Source organism: Bombyx mandarina, chromosome 16 (assembly GCF_030267445.1).
Source record: "Bombyx mandarina strain Sakado chromosome 16, ASM3026744v2".
NCBI lineage: Eukaryota > Metazoa > Arthropoda > Insecta > Lepidoptera > Bombycidae > Bombyx > Bombyx mandarina.
This window is the reverse complement of record NC_143222.1, coordinates 2855749-2870919: the sequence shown is the minus strand read 5'-3', so window position 1 is coordinate 2870919 and position 15171 is coordinate 2855749. Positions and strand designations below refer to the sequence as shown.

Below are 15171 nucleotides of genomic sequence, written 5' to 3'. Positions count from 1 at the left end.
TTAAAAAGAAAAAATCAGACGAGGAAAAATACCCTATAGGTTTTGGCCGCCGAATCCGGTTCGACAAATGATATTAATATAAACGAATAAATGAAATTTTAAGACGATTCAAAATTTCGGTAGTGAGTCATCATCGAAATGCCATTCCCAAAATCATCATTTATGTAATAGTTTAGTTGTCTGATTGGCCTATCGTAATAATAATTTGATGATTTTCCTTAATCATTCTGTCAATTTTAATGCAGGAATACTAAAAATACCTCAGATAGAAGATCTCTTAACAGATTATCAATGAAAATTCAGTAAAATTTGGGCGTTTCATAGATTAGCCCTGACAACAGACTAATAGAATAGGAATATGAATTTGATATCGGGCAAATGGTTTGAGTTCGTAAAGCCTTATTCTGACAAAATAAACAGATCTATATTATAGTATTCTAGTCAGATTAATAGTTCAAGTAACGAACTCATACAGCCACAGCGCAACCGTGCTGTACTGCTTACGTCAGTTGTATTAATTATAATGGGGTATCTAATAATTCAACTGTGTGGCTGAATTACAGCTATAACGGTTGCAAATAATATTCAAACAAACTACTGTATACAATCGAATCGAGTTTTAAAATTGAGGTAACTCACGAATCGGAATAATATCTCTCTATCTCTTTCTCGCTCTCGCTGCATTCATGCTGACGTCACGGCACTTGATAAGCATATTTGTTGTTACTACTCTTGTTGTCTTTATTGCTACCGTCCAATGGTGATTTGTTGTCTTCGTTAATAGGAGCACCACCTACCTACCAACCGCTGCCACTGTAAATAATAATTGAAATAAACGTCCTGATGGCAGACTTGATTCAACTTTATGTTTCTCTTTCCAGAATACCTGCGGCCGAGTAATGTTGAACAGGCCTATACCTTTAGTTCTGAACGGGGTCCCGACGTTAGAAGGTCAATGGCCCTGGCAGATCGCCTTATACCAGACTCAGGTAATACACAGCGGATAATTTTCGACAGACAAACAAGTTTTGCTCAAACATATATTTAATGTGAATAAAATCTATGTTTAAAGTGCTTGTATTTTAGTTAGTTTACTTAACATCAGTTGATGGTTTCAATTAAACAAGGTGTTTAGCGACGTAGTTCCCGTTTAGTATGTATAAAATTAAAGTCGTATTTTGTTATTTTGTATTTCTACCAATAAAAAAATGCAACTATAGTTCCTAATGGCCAGTATTGTAAAATGGGAACTTCATAGGTAAAGACCATTGGTTACAGAACATCTTAGTTATATAATCCTTAATCCATTTTCGAAATGCTGCTTCCGTTTATGACCGGAATATCTGCTTGTTACAGCAGCTACCGGAGCCCATAGATATCACAGCCCAACTGGGGTTAAGTGGTACCTACCCGCCTATTAGGCCACCATTATTACCCGCTTAAAATCCGTCTAAACACCAAATTGACAAAATAAAACAATTCTACCTTATACGTTATACCACGACGACAAGAGTACTTATGTTTTTTTTATATAGTTTTTTATATCTGTTCCATAGAGAGTAGACAACAAATATATATGCGGAGGAACGCTTGTGTCACACCGCCACATCATCACGGCGGCACATTGCGTCACAAGGAAGGGCTCTCAACGACTCGTGAACAAGGATACGCTGACCGTGTACTTGGGGAAACACAATCTCAGAACTTCCGTCGACGGCGTGCAGATTAGATTCGTGAGTTTCATCATGTGATAATTTTAAATTGATTTGTGAATCTAAACCGTTCTGGAATCCACCTGAAAGTATACAGAAATTTTCATTAAAATTGGTCCAGCCCTTTAGTAGGAGTTCAGAGACAAACACACGCACAGAAGAAATATATATATATAATATCATAAAATTCTTTAATCTGGTTCGTAGAGGTATCCGTAAGTAGAATTGGGATCGTGGCGTAAAAAATAAAACGATTCTACTTTTATTGTTCTCTTCCAAAACTTTCTCAGTTATTATGATTAAAAATTAACTGACACCTTTTTTACGCGTTGCTCATTCAAACGTCTTCGCCATCTTGCTTTGGTTTGTCAGTCTCTTTTCCCTTTCTTACTGTTTTCCCTCACTCGCCTCTTAACGCTCCGTTTCACACACTTTTCATACGTTCCCTTATTACTAATCATACACGTATGTATATAAAGTATTTGCTTAGAATCTAAATGGTGCTAGTAATGACCCTACGAAATTTTGGACACAGATATGTACTTTATATTTATGCTTATGACCCACTCTGTACTTAGAGATTAAAAAGACCACACGAATACCACCCAAATTGTACAAAACCTTCTTGAAGATGTTGGCGAAAATTGGCTCACTGAAGACTACGCAAAACCACTGAATCTCCAACACCAATCCGTAGAGAGACGAGTCGACTGGCGAATAAGCATTTTAGCGAATATAAAAAAAATAGAAGGTTCTCCTCAATCAGGCTATTATTTGTGTACCACCTCAGAACTTTTTTCTAGCTGAACCAATTTAGATGATTTTAATTTGATAGCTCGTTTTTCTCACGTGGTCTCATCAAACAAATTATCAAGATCTAACAATATATTGATATTGATTAACTACATGTCGACGTATATTTAATTTTAATGTACAAAAAATGTATAGGACGATTTGAAAGAGCATCGTAGTATTTGGAGGTGGTCCGTTTCTAATCCATTCTATTTTTTTTTTTCTTTTTTTTTTCTTAGCTGTGTGGACGAGCTCACAGCCCACCTGATGTTAAGTGGCTACTGGAGCCCATAGACATCTACAACGTAAATGCGCCACACACCTTGAGATATGGTTCTAAGGTCTCAGTATAGTCACAACGGCTGCCCCACCCTTCAAACCGAAACGCATAACTGCTTCACGGCAGAAATAGGCGGGGCGGTGGCACCTACCCGTGCGGACTCACAAGAGGTCCTACCACCAGTAATTACGCAAATTATAATTTTGCGGGTTTCATTTTTATTACACGATGTTATTCCTTCACCGTGGAAGTCAATCGTGAACATTTGTTGAGTACGTATTTCATTAGAAAAATTGGTACCCGCCTGCGGGATTCGAAGACCGGTGCATCGCTTCAACACGAATGCACCGGACGTCTTATCCGTTAGGCCACGACGACCACATTTTATCTGTCTTTGAGTTTAATAGTCAATACTTAATGAGCACTTTTATTTCAGGTCAGTCAAATAATAATACACCCAGAATACAACGCGTCGACATTCAGTCGTGACGTCAGCATCTTGGAGCTGAAAGACAGAGTCACCTATTCGAAATGGGTTCAGCCAGCTTGTCTTTGGCCCAGCAATCAGATCACACTCAATAATATTGTAGGGAAGAAGGGATCAGTAAGTGATTTTTAAATGAAACCGAACCAATGAGTCTCCATTTCTTGATAAATCCAACAGAGCAGAACGAGATCCACCTAGTCTTTTCCTACTATTCTCCTTAATGCATAGATATAAATATCATTTACTGTTATACATGGGCAAGTCCAAGATCTGTCGGGTGTGAAGTGAATTCAGCATCCTGTAGTCTCACAACGCGCTGCTAACCCATATTCTTCTGTTATTATAGATTGAAGTGTATCTTCTAATTATCCATTTTTATTGCCTAAATAGGCAGACGATGATGATGCGTGATGATGTGATGATGCGTCACCGATGTTCATAGACTGTATTGACGGAACAAGAATCTTTTGAAGCGTCGTTTGAAGAACGACTGGTCATAGCGCTCAGGAAAAACCGAGTAGGAGAATTTTACTGGTGGTAGGACGTCTCGTGAGTCCGCACGGGTAGATACCACCACTCTGCCTATTTCAGCTGTGAAGCAGTAATGCGTTTCGGTTTGAAGGGCGGGGCAGCCGTAGTTAAATTAAAAGTGAGACTTTAGAACTCGTGTCTCAAAGTGGCTGGCGGCATTTACGTTGTAGATGTCTATGGGGTCCGATAACCACTTAACATCAGGTGGGCCGTGAGCTCGTCCACCCATCTAACCAATAAAAAAAATCACTCCAGAGTCAGGTGGGAAGTGACAAAAAAAGCCAAAAAAAAACCAATTTCGGATGAGCGCTGTGTTTCCAGGTAGTGTGTCCGTAACGAGTGGAGAAACGATAAAATGGAGAGCACTCCTCAAGAACATGCGGTACAAAACAACATTAGGCCGAAGTCCTCCCGTAGACCCAGAGGTTCCAAACGATCCATGTAAACGGCATCAATCGGCAAAACGGAATCAACAGTACGAACGTCCTAAGCCTAGAATTTATGCGGACTTAATTTTTTTCCTCCATAGAAGGAAGCTGTCCGCGGGGCTTAACCAGTTTTAAGTATTCTTTAGAAGAAACTAGCTGGACCCGTCCGCTTCGCTGGGCATTTAAAATTAACATTATTGTTTGTCACCGCCACAAAGATTCTCATCATTAACGCCCCCGCAACTGGTGTCCAACACTCAAATAAATATTAGCCTATCCATTAAGTACATGTAACCACTTAACACCAGGTGGGCTGTGAGCTCGTCCATCCATCTAAGCAATAAAAAAAAAATATAAAAAAAAATGTATTTTCTACATGGATACCAAATTTCAAGTCAATCGGATACATGGTTCAGTAGTTATAACGGAACATCCGGAAAAACCACTGTAGATTTATTTAATACTAGCGACCCGCCCTCGCTTCGCTTCGGAAACATTAAAACACAATTGAAACCAAAAAAAAAAATTAAAAAAGTAGCCTATGTTCATCAGGGACAATGTCGGCTTCTAATGGAAAAAGAATTTTTCAAATCGGTCCAGTAGTTTCGGAGCCTATTCGAAACAAACAAACAAATCTTTCCTCTTTATAATATTAGTATAGAAGTATAGATGATCCCAGCCCATATATTGAAATGTTTTATTTGTGACACCCAATAAAACTGTGCGAATGTTCTACTATATATAATTAAAAACATAGCCATGGTTAATAGTGTCTACAGCAACGCCGGCGAAGCGAATTTCAACTCATTAATTAGTTGGTTAATTGAGGACCCGATCCGCTGTCGATGCAACAAAATACGTGGCGCTGGAAATAATTAGATAATTAAATTAAGTCCCAGCCAAGCGTGTTTGTAAATATACTCGCGATAAACACGTAACTTACCTACCTAAGCTGGTAACTTAAGTGGTTATGCCAGCGTAAGCGGGCAAGTAGGTGAGCTCACGATACTCTAACCAGAGGACGTTGCTAACACTAGCCCAAGCAAAAGCAGTGCTTCGCAAAGTCTACGATCGGATCGGAAACGTGACCCATTGCGAAGATCCAGCGAGAAACTCAGCAGGCTACGTCTGTGGGATAATTTGATCGCCGAGCCCTTCGTTCTAAGCAATGGGCTCCACTAGAACTGTGACCGATGCTTGGGGTACCTAAAAGCACTGATAATAAATCAGGAGGATCCGAAATTACGTGTTTGTGCATTACGACGCATGTTAACCAGGGATTGAAGTTCAGAAACACTTCGTATGCTCGAGTGCAGTGTAATTCCTGGTAATAATGAAATTAACTATTCTTTCCAGGTGGTAGGCTGGGGCTTCGATGAGACAGGAGTGGCGACAGAAGAGCTCAGCCTAGTGGAGATGCCCGTGGTTGACACTGAAACCTGCATCAGGTCTTACAGCGAATTCTTCGTCAGATTTACATCGGAGTACACTTACTGCGCCGGATATAGAGATGGTAGTAGGTTTTGTATATTTTATTTAAGATGAAGTGACATGTCGTACGGTACATTTAACCAACTGCATTGAAAAGAAGGAGCCCTTTGTTTCGGTGCGTACTATAATTTGTTCAAATATATTCGTGCAGCTTTACTCGAAGTCAGCGGATGAGATCATGGTCTACTTAGTTTTAAATAGTTACCATTAAAACTTAAGATACAAGGTTGAAATTTCAACTGGATTGTATTACGGCTGCCCGACGTATGACGGTCTCCTGGTGGAATTAAGCAAATTAGTGACACCTATCCACGAGAGCATCCCATACACCCAATTCAAATACTGCAGTTTTCTAACAATTATGTACCAAACACTTGTTCACAAGCGAAGTGATCACTATACTAAAGTTAATGGTCAACGCGGGCAACATACTCCTATCAAGCGACTCTTTAAGCACTTTTACCTGAACTCTGCAATGTCTCGACTTTCCAGGAACATCAGTCTGTAACGGCGACAGTGGTGGCGGAATGGTCTTCAAGTTTGGCGAGAGCTGGTACCTCAGGGGCCTGGTGTCGCTCTCCGTGGCCAGGCAGAACGAATGCAGATGTGACCCCAGCCATTACGTAGTGTTCAGCGACTTGGCTAAATTCCTACCTTGGCTTCAAGAAAATCTCTTTGACTATTAACTTCTGTTCGGTTAAGCGATTTTTAAGAATAAAACGAAAATGAAAATTGGCCTTTTGAAATTGGTTTGACCTTTTGTTTTTACCAATCATATTGGATTTTACCGGGACTTGGATACATCGTTTCGCCCCCCTGCAGACATAAGGTCGAACTCAATTGGACTGAAATAACTACTGTGCTGGCCTTCGCACCTTTTTTCTAATTTCATAGATAGGTGAACATCCTCACAGCACGCCTGCAATTTAGTAATTCCCAATATACATAGAGGTTGCAATGTGTGAGCAACCACTCACTTTGTGACATAAGGACCATGTTTCAATTGCATAGGAAAATCGCTATCTCTCCCTTAAGTATCCTAACAGATCGACCAACGAGACAGTATTTCGAGTGATCCACCATTCGGATCACTCAATTCCTTTTCAAGGCACTGAAGAAATAGTTATGAGTAAATATTCTTTTTACATCTGCTAGTTTTATTCTGGTTACGTCCAAATGTATCAAATGTATTGAGATCTCAAACTTGACATATTTGACATTTCGTTTTTTACTGTCCATGGGCATCATCTAATTAGATCGATGGTGTACAATAATGCAACTTAATTTACAGTCAACTATTAATATAAAAATTAAAATGTGAATCACATACTAAGCCGTCAAAAAAGTACCGGGAAAATATCAATAATACACAAAATGTTAGTTATTCATTCAAATTTAATTTATCATTTTCAAAGTATGCTCTCCTTCAGAAACGAGACACTTACCTTACGCCAACAAATAATCCCATCATCACAATATTTTATAAATGCCTTCTCCGGAATTGAGTTCAGTTCTCGCTCCGGAATATACTTTGTCTTGTACAGAATGAAAACTGGTGCCATGAAGTGGTAATTTGAGTTAAAGAAAAAGAAAGAATTTGGCAGCTATATCTGGTACATACGGTGGTTTCTCGAAGGTATTTGTTGAGTTTTTGGTCAAAAATTCGTTCAAAATGATGGCCTTATGCGAAGGCGCATTATCGTGGTAAAAAACCAAGAATTTTCTATCAACAATTCTGGCCTTTTTCGCTCAATTTGCTTTCTTAAATTCTTTCTAACGCTCAAATAATATTCTTTATTTGCGGTTTGACTATCTGGCAAGAATCTCGAGTGCACTACACCGCGATATTCAAAGAAAACAAGCAACAAGGGTTTTTTGATCGATTTGACGTGGTTTTTACAGTTCAGTTGGAAGACACCACCCCTAATCTTGTTGACTATTTTGCATTATAAGCTCATAAAACCACATCTCGCCTCCAGTAACAATGCGTTTCAAGAAAGTTATTTCGACCGGAACCTACTCATTCGAGCATGTTCTTAGCGACTCTTATGCGATTGAGTTTTTGGAGAAAACCAGGTTTTTTGGAACTAGCCGAGTGGCAACATAATTCAAATCCAAAAAAGTGATTATTTAAAATTATAGAGATCGACTCTTGAGACACAGAAAGTTCAGCAGCTATCTCTCTCAAACATGAATGAGGATTTTCTGTTACGATCTCCTTGACTTTTGCGATGCTAATTCTAGTTGCAGACGTTGATGACTTACCACAGCGAAACAGATCTTTCATCCCATCTCGACCGCTTTGAATGCTATGTATCTCTCATAAGCACGTTTTTTTTTTAATAATTTAGATTCACCGTAAACTTTCTGTAAAATTTTCAATTACTCCGAACCTATTAGCGTTGCAAAATTTAAGACAAACTCTTTCTTTGATGTATCTTTCCTCTTTGAAATTCGCAATACCACTAATTATGATATAACCTTAAATTTTATAACATTAAAATCTTAAATATTAAGTGTATTTATTATCTATGGATTTAAATAAAGTAAAAAAAGAGTACTGTATTTAATCTAAGAAACAAATGCAAATCAAACTCGGTGCCGAAATAGCAAACAGTTGTGCCAATCTAACAATAACAAAAAATTGAGTTTGGAACCACAACCAAATCATCCATTCCCGATATTTTTTGTCTTATGGTATGTGCCCTATTTTAACAAAGTTCAATAAAGTATTTTTTTTTATAATAAACACGGTGAAATTTATGAGTATTTAAAGAAAATGCATCTAAAACATTTTTAAAGTAACATTAAAAAACTTGTTTGCATATCGACGCGTGAAAGGCAAACGTGACTAAGCGACAATGCGTGAACTTTACGGTAGACTAATTCAAAGTTGAAATACCTGAAAAAAAAATTATTTTAACGAATCTAGCTGTAGGATTGAAATGATTTTAATAGACCTAGAAATATTTTTTTTTTGCGCATCGAATATGGTTATTGCCTATCATTTATGTATATACAAAGCAATTATTGTCGCTTAGTCACGTTTGCCTTTCAAGCGTCGATATAAATAAATAAGAACCAATGTAATTCTCAATTTTGCAAGGAGATGGAGCATGAAGACGGAACCCTAGATTAGTGCCAGTAAATCACCTTAATTTTAAGTTTCCTTAAATAAATCAAACTTTCTGTAGATTGCAATTATATTTTGCAAAATAGACTTACACGATTTTATGATGTGCTTAAAAATATTATACTTTAAAAAAATATACGTTTTGACAATTTCTGTTTTGCTTATTTATTTACGTTTTCTAATCAAAGGCACTGTCCGTGCCCTGAGCCTCTGCATAACATTTTAATTAAAAACGAAATACTCTCGAAAATAAACAAAGTTATTTAATATTTTTATTACACTACGCTACGAAAGGATCACCAGAGTACAAGTAGAGACATGTTAAGCACATTACTGGCTCAGAAAAATCGATACCGGCTTACGGGATTCGAACACCGGCTTAGTCGCAACAAATTACTGGTGGGTAGGACCTCTTGTGAGTCCGCATGGGTAGGTACCACCACCCCGCCTATTTCTGCCGTGAAGCAGTAATGCGTTTTGGTTTGAAGGGCGGGGCAGCCGTTGTAACTATACTTGAGACCTTTAGAACTTATATCTCAAGGTGGGTGGCGCATTTACGTTGTAGATGTCTATGGGCTCTAGTAGCCACTTAATACCAGGTGGGCTGTGAGCTCGTCCACACACCTAGGCTATAAAAAAAAAAAAGAGCTCTTCCAACCATCTAAGCAATAAAATAAATAAATAAATAAAAATGGTTAAGACAGTCAACAGATGTAAATTAAAAACGTCTTCCAAGATATACATAGCGCTTAAAAGGAATAACTAGATGATTTGCTTGCAGCAACGATCAGTTGTGGCTGGTTGAATTAGTAAAGATTTCACCTTTGTGACTCGACGGCTTCATTATTCAAGGTTCGGCAGCGGCCGCGTCGGTTCCCGCTTGTGATGCAAGCCAGCCACTTTGCAGTCACAGCGATGTCACGTGGATGTCACTGCGTCGAATCCCTTAATGTACACAATTTATAATACTTGTTTTATTACGCGCGTGAAGGCAGAAAATATATAAAATACTTAGACATGTCTCACGCGATCATCGTCACGGGTCGTGCTATTTAAGCCATCGTTGTTCTGATAGTTGTTGGTGCACGGTTTGATAGCGAAAAGTTTTGACCAACATGTTAATCGTTCGTTGATCCAGCTACGTTAAGGACCTTGTACAGAAATTAGGAATTCCTGACAGGACCCGTTTCATGCGAAGGTTTTTCGTTCTGAAGCAATAAGAATCTAGTGGCTTGGGTTGTAGACAGCACCATGAGTGGCAATCTGTCGTTTTAAAAAAATTATAATTTTTTTTTTTTTTAATTCTATTAAATTAATTTTATTAAACTTAAATTATAACAATATATAAATAACTAGTCAGGTCATAAGTATTGTCACACAGTAAAAACTTTTCTTTTAGAATGCTGGCCACAAAAAAGTTTATGGAATTCGAATTTCGAATTGTTCATGAAAATAAAAAAGGTATACTTTTAGAATTTTACTCATTTTTAAATGTGGAGTGGACGGTTAAAGAAGACCGTGTTGCAGTTATTGCGTTGCATCGTTGCCGTTACGCGCCAATTCAAATTTTCAACATACTGAAAATTTTTAATATAACCAAAAGATTCGTTTATCGTACCATCAAATGATACAATGAAGACTCTAGTGTAGATGACAGGTCAAGAAGTGGTCGCCCTCGGTCTGTTAGGACTCCAGCAGTGATAAAAGCTGTGAAGGCGCGAATTCAAGGAAATCCCAAACGTAAGCAGAAACTGTTGGCCCTTCAGATGGGGTTAAGCAGAACCATGGTGAAAAGGGTGTTAAATGAAGACTTAGGGCTTTGGGCATATCGAATAAAAACAGGACATCGTTTGAATGCTCGTCTAATGGACCTGAGACTGAAGAGATGCCGCGCTTTGTTGAAGCGGTACGCGGGAAAAATTTCGGGAAATTCTTTTTTCGGATGAAAAAATTTTTATCGTAGAAGAGAGCTACAACAAACAAAATGATAAGATGTACGCACACAGTAGTGAAGAAGCGAACAACCGTATTCCGCGTGTCCAACGAGGTCATTTTCCATCCTCGCTCATGGTATGGTTGGGAGTTTCTTATTGGGGCTTAACAGAGGTACGTTTTTGTGAGAAAGGTGTAAAAACGAATGCAGTTGTGTATCAAAATACAGTCCTGACGAACCTTGTGGAACCTGTTTCTCATACCATGTTCAATAACAGGCACTGGGTATTCCAACAAGATTCGGCGCCAGCTCATAGAGCGAAGAGCACACGAGACTGGCTGGCGGCGCGTGAAATCGACTTCATCCGGCACGAAGACTGGCCCTCCTCCAGTCCAGATTTGAATCCGTTAGATTACAAGATATGGCAACACTTGGAGGAAAAGGCGTGCTCAAAGCCTCATCCCAATTTGGAGTCACTCAAGACATCCTTGATTAAGGCAGCCGCCGATATTGACATGGACCTCGTTCATGCTGCGATAGACGACTGGCCGCGCAGATTGAAGGCCTGTATTCAAAATTCCGGAGGTCATTTTGAATAAACTTTAGTGTCATAAGAATCTATGTTTTGTTAAGTTCATTTTGGTATATGAATGGTTACATAATGAATAAACTTGTTTCAATTATTTTACATTAAACATGTGACAGAATTTATGACCTGACTAGGTATCTAGTTGTTAGTTAGTTTGACAAAAGTCAGCCCGCTGAGTTTCTTGCCGGATCTTCTCAGCGGGTCGCGATTTCGATCCGGTGGTAGATTCACTCGTGAGGCAGCTGCCCCTGGTCTACTGACTCATCTTCGGATAGTTATTGTTATTATTGTTATCCTTGGGAATTTGTTACCACCCCTTGTGGCTGAGCTCAAGAGAGTTAATTTATATTAAAGTTCAATTAAGTTTATGATATAATAATTTTTATTTGAAATTCTCCTTTATTAATAATATAATTCAGTTTTATTATTTAATAATATAATTCAGCAGAATAAAGACTTTGAATGTTCAATTTGTTTTATTACTTAGTTCTTTATCAATTGTGCATTTATTTTTAGGGAATGGTAAGCCTATGTACGTTAAAATAAGTACCTAAATCGCACTATTTGTAGAAAAGGGACGCAAGTGGAAAACTCGAACTTTAGTTCAGGGTGTTGTTGGGGCTGCCTCGGTTCTGTAGCGCGTCGGGAATGTTCGCCGAGGCACGAGTCGACTGTTTCTTTACGACCATGCGGAAAAGATGCACATCCCTGATTGGCCGGGTCCGGGTCAGCCCTAACAGCATCCTGAAGGCATTAACAGACCGTTATGACTGTCGGTACTTGAACCATTGTACCATGGTTCACTTGCGGACTAAATAATATTAGTAATAATAATGGTTGGTTCGAAGTAGGTATCAGCGGAATGGAATATTTGAAATGTATTCCACTGATAGCTACTTTTAATAAGTGTATATTTTTTATTTGATTGGTTTTGTTAATGTTAAGTATATTTCAATGATACTATGTACACATATGGACTTATTGTTGTCTGAAATAAAATAGATCATTCATTCATTCATTTACAAGAACTTAAAAAAAATTGTAAATAAGACAGGGTCACCTGATCCCTCGTCGACCGCGACGAGGATGACACAGCTGAACAGCTTCTAAAGTCGTCGTGGCCTAAAGGATAAGAAGACGCCCGGTGCATTCGTATGTAGCGATTCTTCGGTGTACCAAGCTTTCCAATGAAATACGTATTTAACAAAAACGTTTACGACTGACTTCCACGGTGAAGGAATAACATCGTGCAATAAAAATCAAACCCGCAAAATTATAACTCGCGTAATTACTGGTGGTAGGACCTCTTGTAAGTCCGCACGGGTAGGTACCACCACCCTGTCTATATCTGCCGTGAAGCAGTAATGCGTTTCGGTTTGAAAGGTGGGGCAGCCGTTGTATTTATACTGAGACTTTAGAACTTATATCTCAAGGTGGGTGACGCATTTACGTCCTAGATGTCTATGGGCTCCAGTAACCACTTAACACCAGGTGGGCTGTGAGCTCGTCCACCCATCTAAAAAAAATATATAAAAAAAAATACTTTGGCGCATTGCACCAATACATAATTCGATGAACAGCGCGCCCTCCTCGTAGCGGTCATAGGAGAAGACCGGTCGCTGCCGCGGCTCCGATGCTCGGTAGCGAACGCTGCTTGAGGCCGACTTCTTGAAGTATCGAGATGTTTATACGAATTATTAATACGAATATTTGGTGTTGGTAGGACCTCTTGTGCGACTAGGGCCCGCCTATTTCAGCCGTGAAGCAGTAATGCGTTTCGGTTTGAAGGGTGGGGCAGCCGTTGCTCGGTTCACGAAACTCCAAGCATTCTTCTCCAGCACCCCATCTCCAGAGCGTCTATTCTCTTCTATTAGATTTCTCGCACTTCTAACGTCTCAGCAACGTATAGAAATATTGAGAATATTAGTGTTCTAAGGAGCCTGATCTTTGTGGTCCTAGTTAGGTTTCTATTTCTCCATAATTTTCTCAGCCCGTCCATCGTCGACTTCGTGACAGTCATGTGCCTGTTCATTTCGTTCATGCACCCACCAACATCTATATATTAATACGTGAAGCAAAAACTTTGTATCCCTTTTTACGAAAATTGCGCGGACGGAGGAGTATGAAATTTTCTACACTTATAGAGAATATAGAGAAAAAGTGCACAATGTTAATATTTTTTTTAAATAATGCATGAAAGATACATTAAATCAATAAAGAAAACATTACACACACTACATACCATGTATTTGACGCACACACGCATGCATACTGTTTATTGTCAAACTTTTGTTCTTGACGTCTGTTGTCAAATTGAGAATAGATTAAATATTGTCTTTGTTAATATTTTTTATAGTGTAGTCTTGGCGAAATTTGTGATTATAGAAGTATAAAATACAATCATAACAGTGTACAAACTTACAATTCCAAATAATTATAGTCGAATTTCGACTACTGCGGGACCTCTAGTTTGATATAAAAGCGCCAAAATATACGAGTACTATCTCCAGCCATAAGTTCTGTTACAAACGAAAATGATTTTTTTTGAATGAAGTAATGTAATATTAATTATTTAGTAAAATCTGAGCAAAAATTACAAAAAAATCTATTCGAAATGGTCACTTTTGGCTTTTATACAGGCATTAAATCTGTTTGGCCACGAACCCTATAGATTTACGCACTGTTTCCAAGCGAAATTTCGCCGCTGCTTGTTCCAAAGATTTTTTAAGAGACTATGTCGCCGTGTCGTTTAGAACCGGCTATGTCCTCTAAAACTAACCATAATTTGAAGTTTAAAGGTTTGAGGTCTGGGATAGATGAGGCCAGTCTTCAGCTCATAAAGTCCGGAACGTTGGTTTCAAGCCAGGCTCGGGTAGTTCGTGCCCTGTGACCAGGTGCAGAGTCCTGTTGGAAAGTACAGTATATTTTAAAAAGTGTATTGCTGAGAGATTTCACAACATGACCCAAGACTATCTTGATACACTTTGGCTGTAGTTCCCTTTTCACAAAAATGTAGTTTTGTAACTCCTTGATAAGACACGCCCCACCAAATCATCACTGACGCAGGATGATGACCACGTTGTACCTTTCCGACCACTTGAGCAGTTTCTTTAGAACTTTGAGCGTGCAATTTATCATTTTGCTTATTGTATTGTTCGTCAATCTTGAAAATTTTTTGATCGGTAAAGAGGATATTTTTGTCCCTTTCACCAGCGTATCGCGACAAAAGGCGTTTTGATCGATCCACTCTCTTTAATTGTAATGATTGATTTAGGGCATATCCTGTATATCGACGATAAGCACCGAGCTTCAGGTCTTGGTTATAATACGCAACTACGCAATACGATTCCTAGCGGGAATCATCATTTCTCGCGATAAGATTTTTTGCTTCTTAATGGGGTTTCGACGAATTCTGGCTTTGACAGCATTCACGGCCTTTGTAGCGGTTGCCCCGATCTTTTCTGGTCTTCGACAGAGGAATTGTTGTTGTATCTTTGATAGTACGATATACGAACATACGGCCAAGCTTTCGAAGTGTCTGGAATATGATCGACGGCTCCATACCATTTTGTGGAAGGCGATCACTGCAATCCTATTTTCTTTAACACCCCATTTCATATTTTAATTTGATAATGAACACGAAAAAACATGTGAAGTGGCGCCAAATCGAAAGAAGTTTTTAGAATGATATCCTCCTCCTTGCGTCGTATTCCTCATTGCTGAGGGTCGTGACCACCCTTTTGTATCACCTTCGCACGCACGATTTTTCTCCATCCATTCTTGTCTCTGGCGGTG

General features: G+C 38.8%; 1 protein-coding gene across 2 annotated transcripts in view; it reads left to right on the top strand.

Moving 5' to 3' along the window:
* LOC114252801 (uncharacterized) overlaps positions 1 to 6453 on the top strand; it is a 34173-nt gene extending 27720 nt beyond the window's left edge. The window contains exons 6-10 of one of the 2 annotated variants that reach the window (XM_028187446.2): positions 882 to 989; positions 1557 to 1733; positions 3221 to 3388; positions 5587 to 5743; positions 6214 to 6453. In XM_028187446.2, coding sequence (XP_028043247.2) covers positions 882 to 989; positions 1557 to 1733; positions 3221 to 3388; positions 5587 to 5743; positions 6214 to 6407 — 804 coding nt within the window. In that variant the 3' untranslated portion in view covers positions 6408 to 6453. Of the gene's footprint in view, positions 1 to 881; positions 990 to 1556; positions 1734 to 3220; positions 3389 to 5586; positions 5747 to 6213 lie in introns of both variants that reach the window. The other variant, XM_089733677.1, reaches the window with a different exon arrangement.
* Positions 6454 to 15171: the final 8718 nt, after the last annotated feature.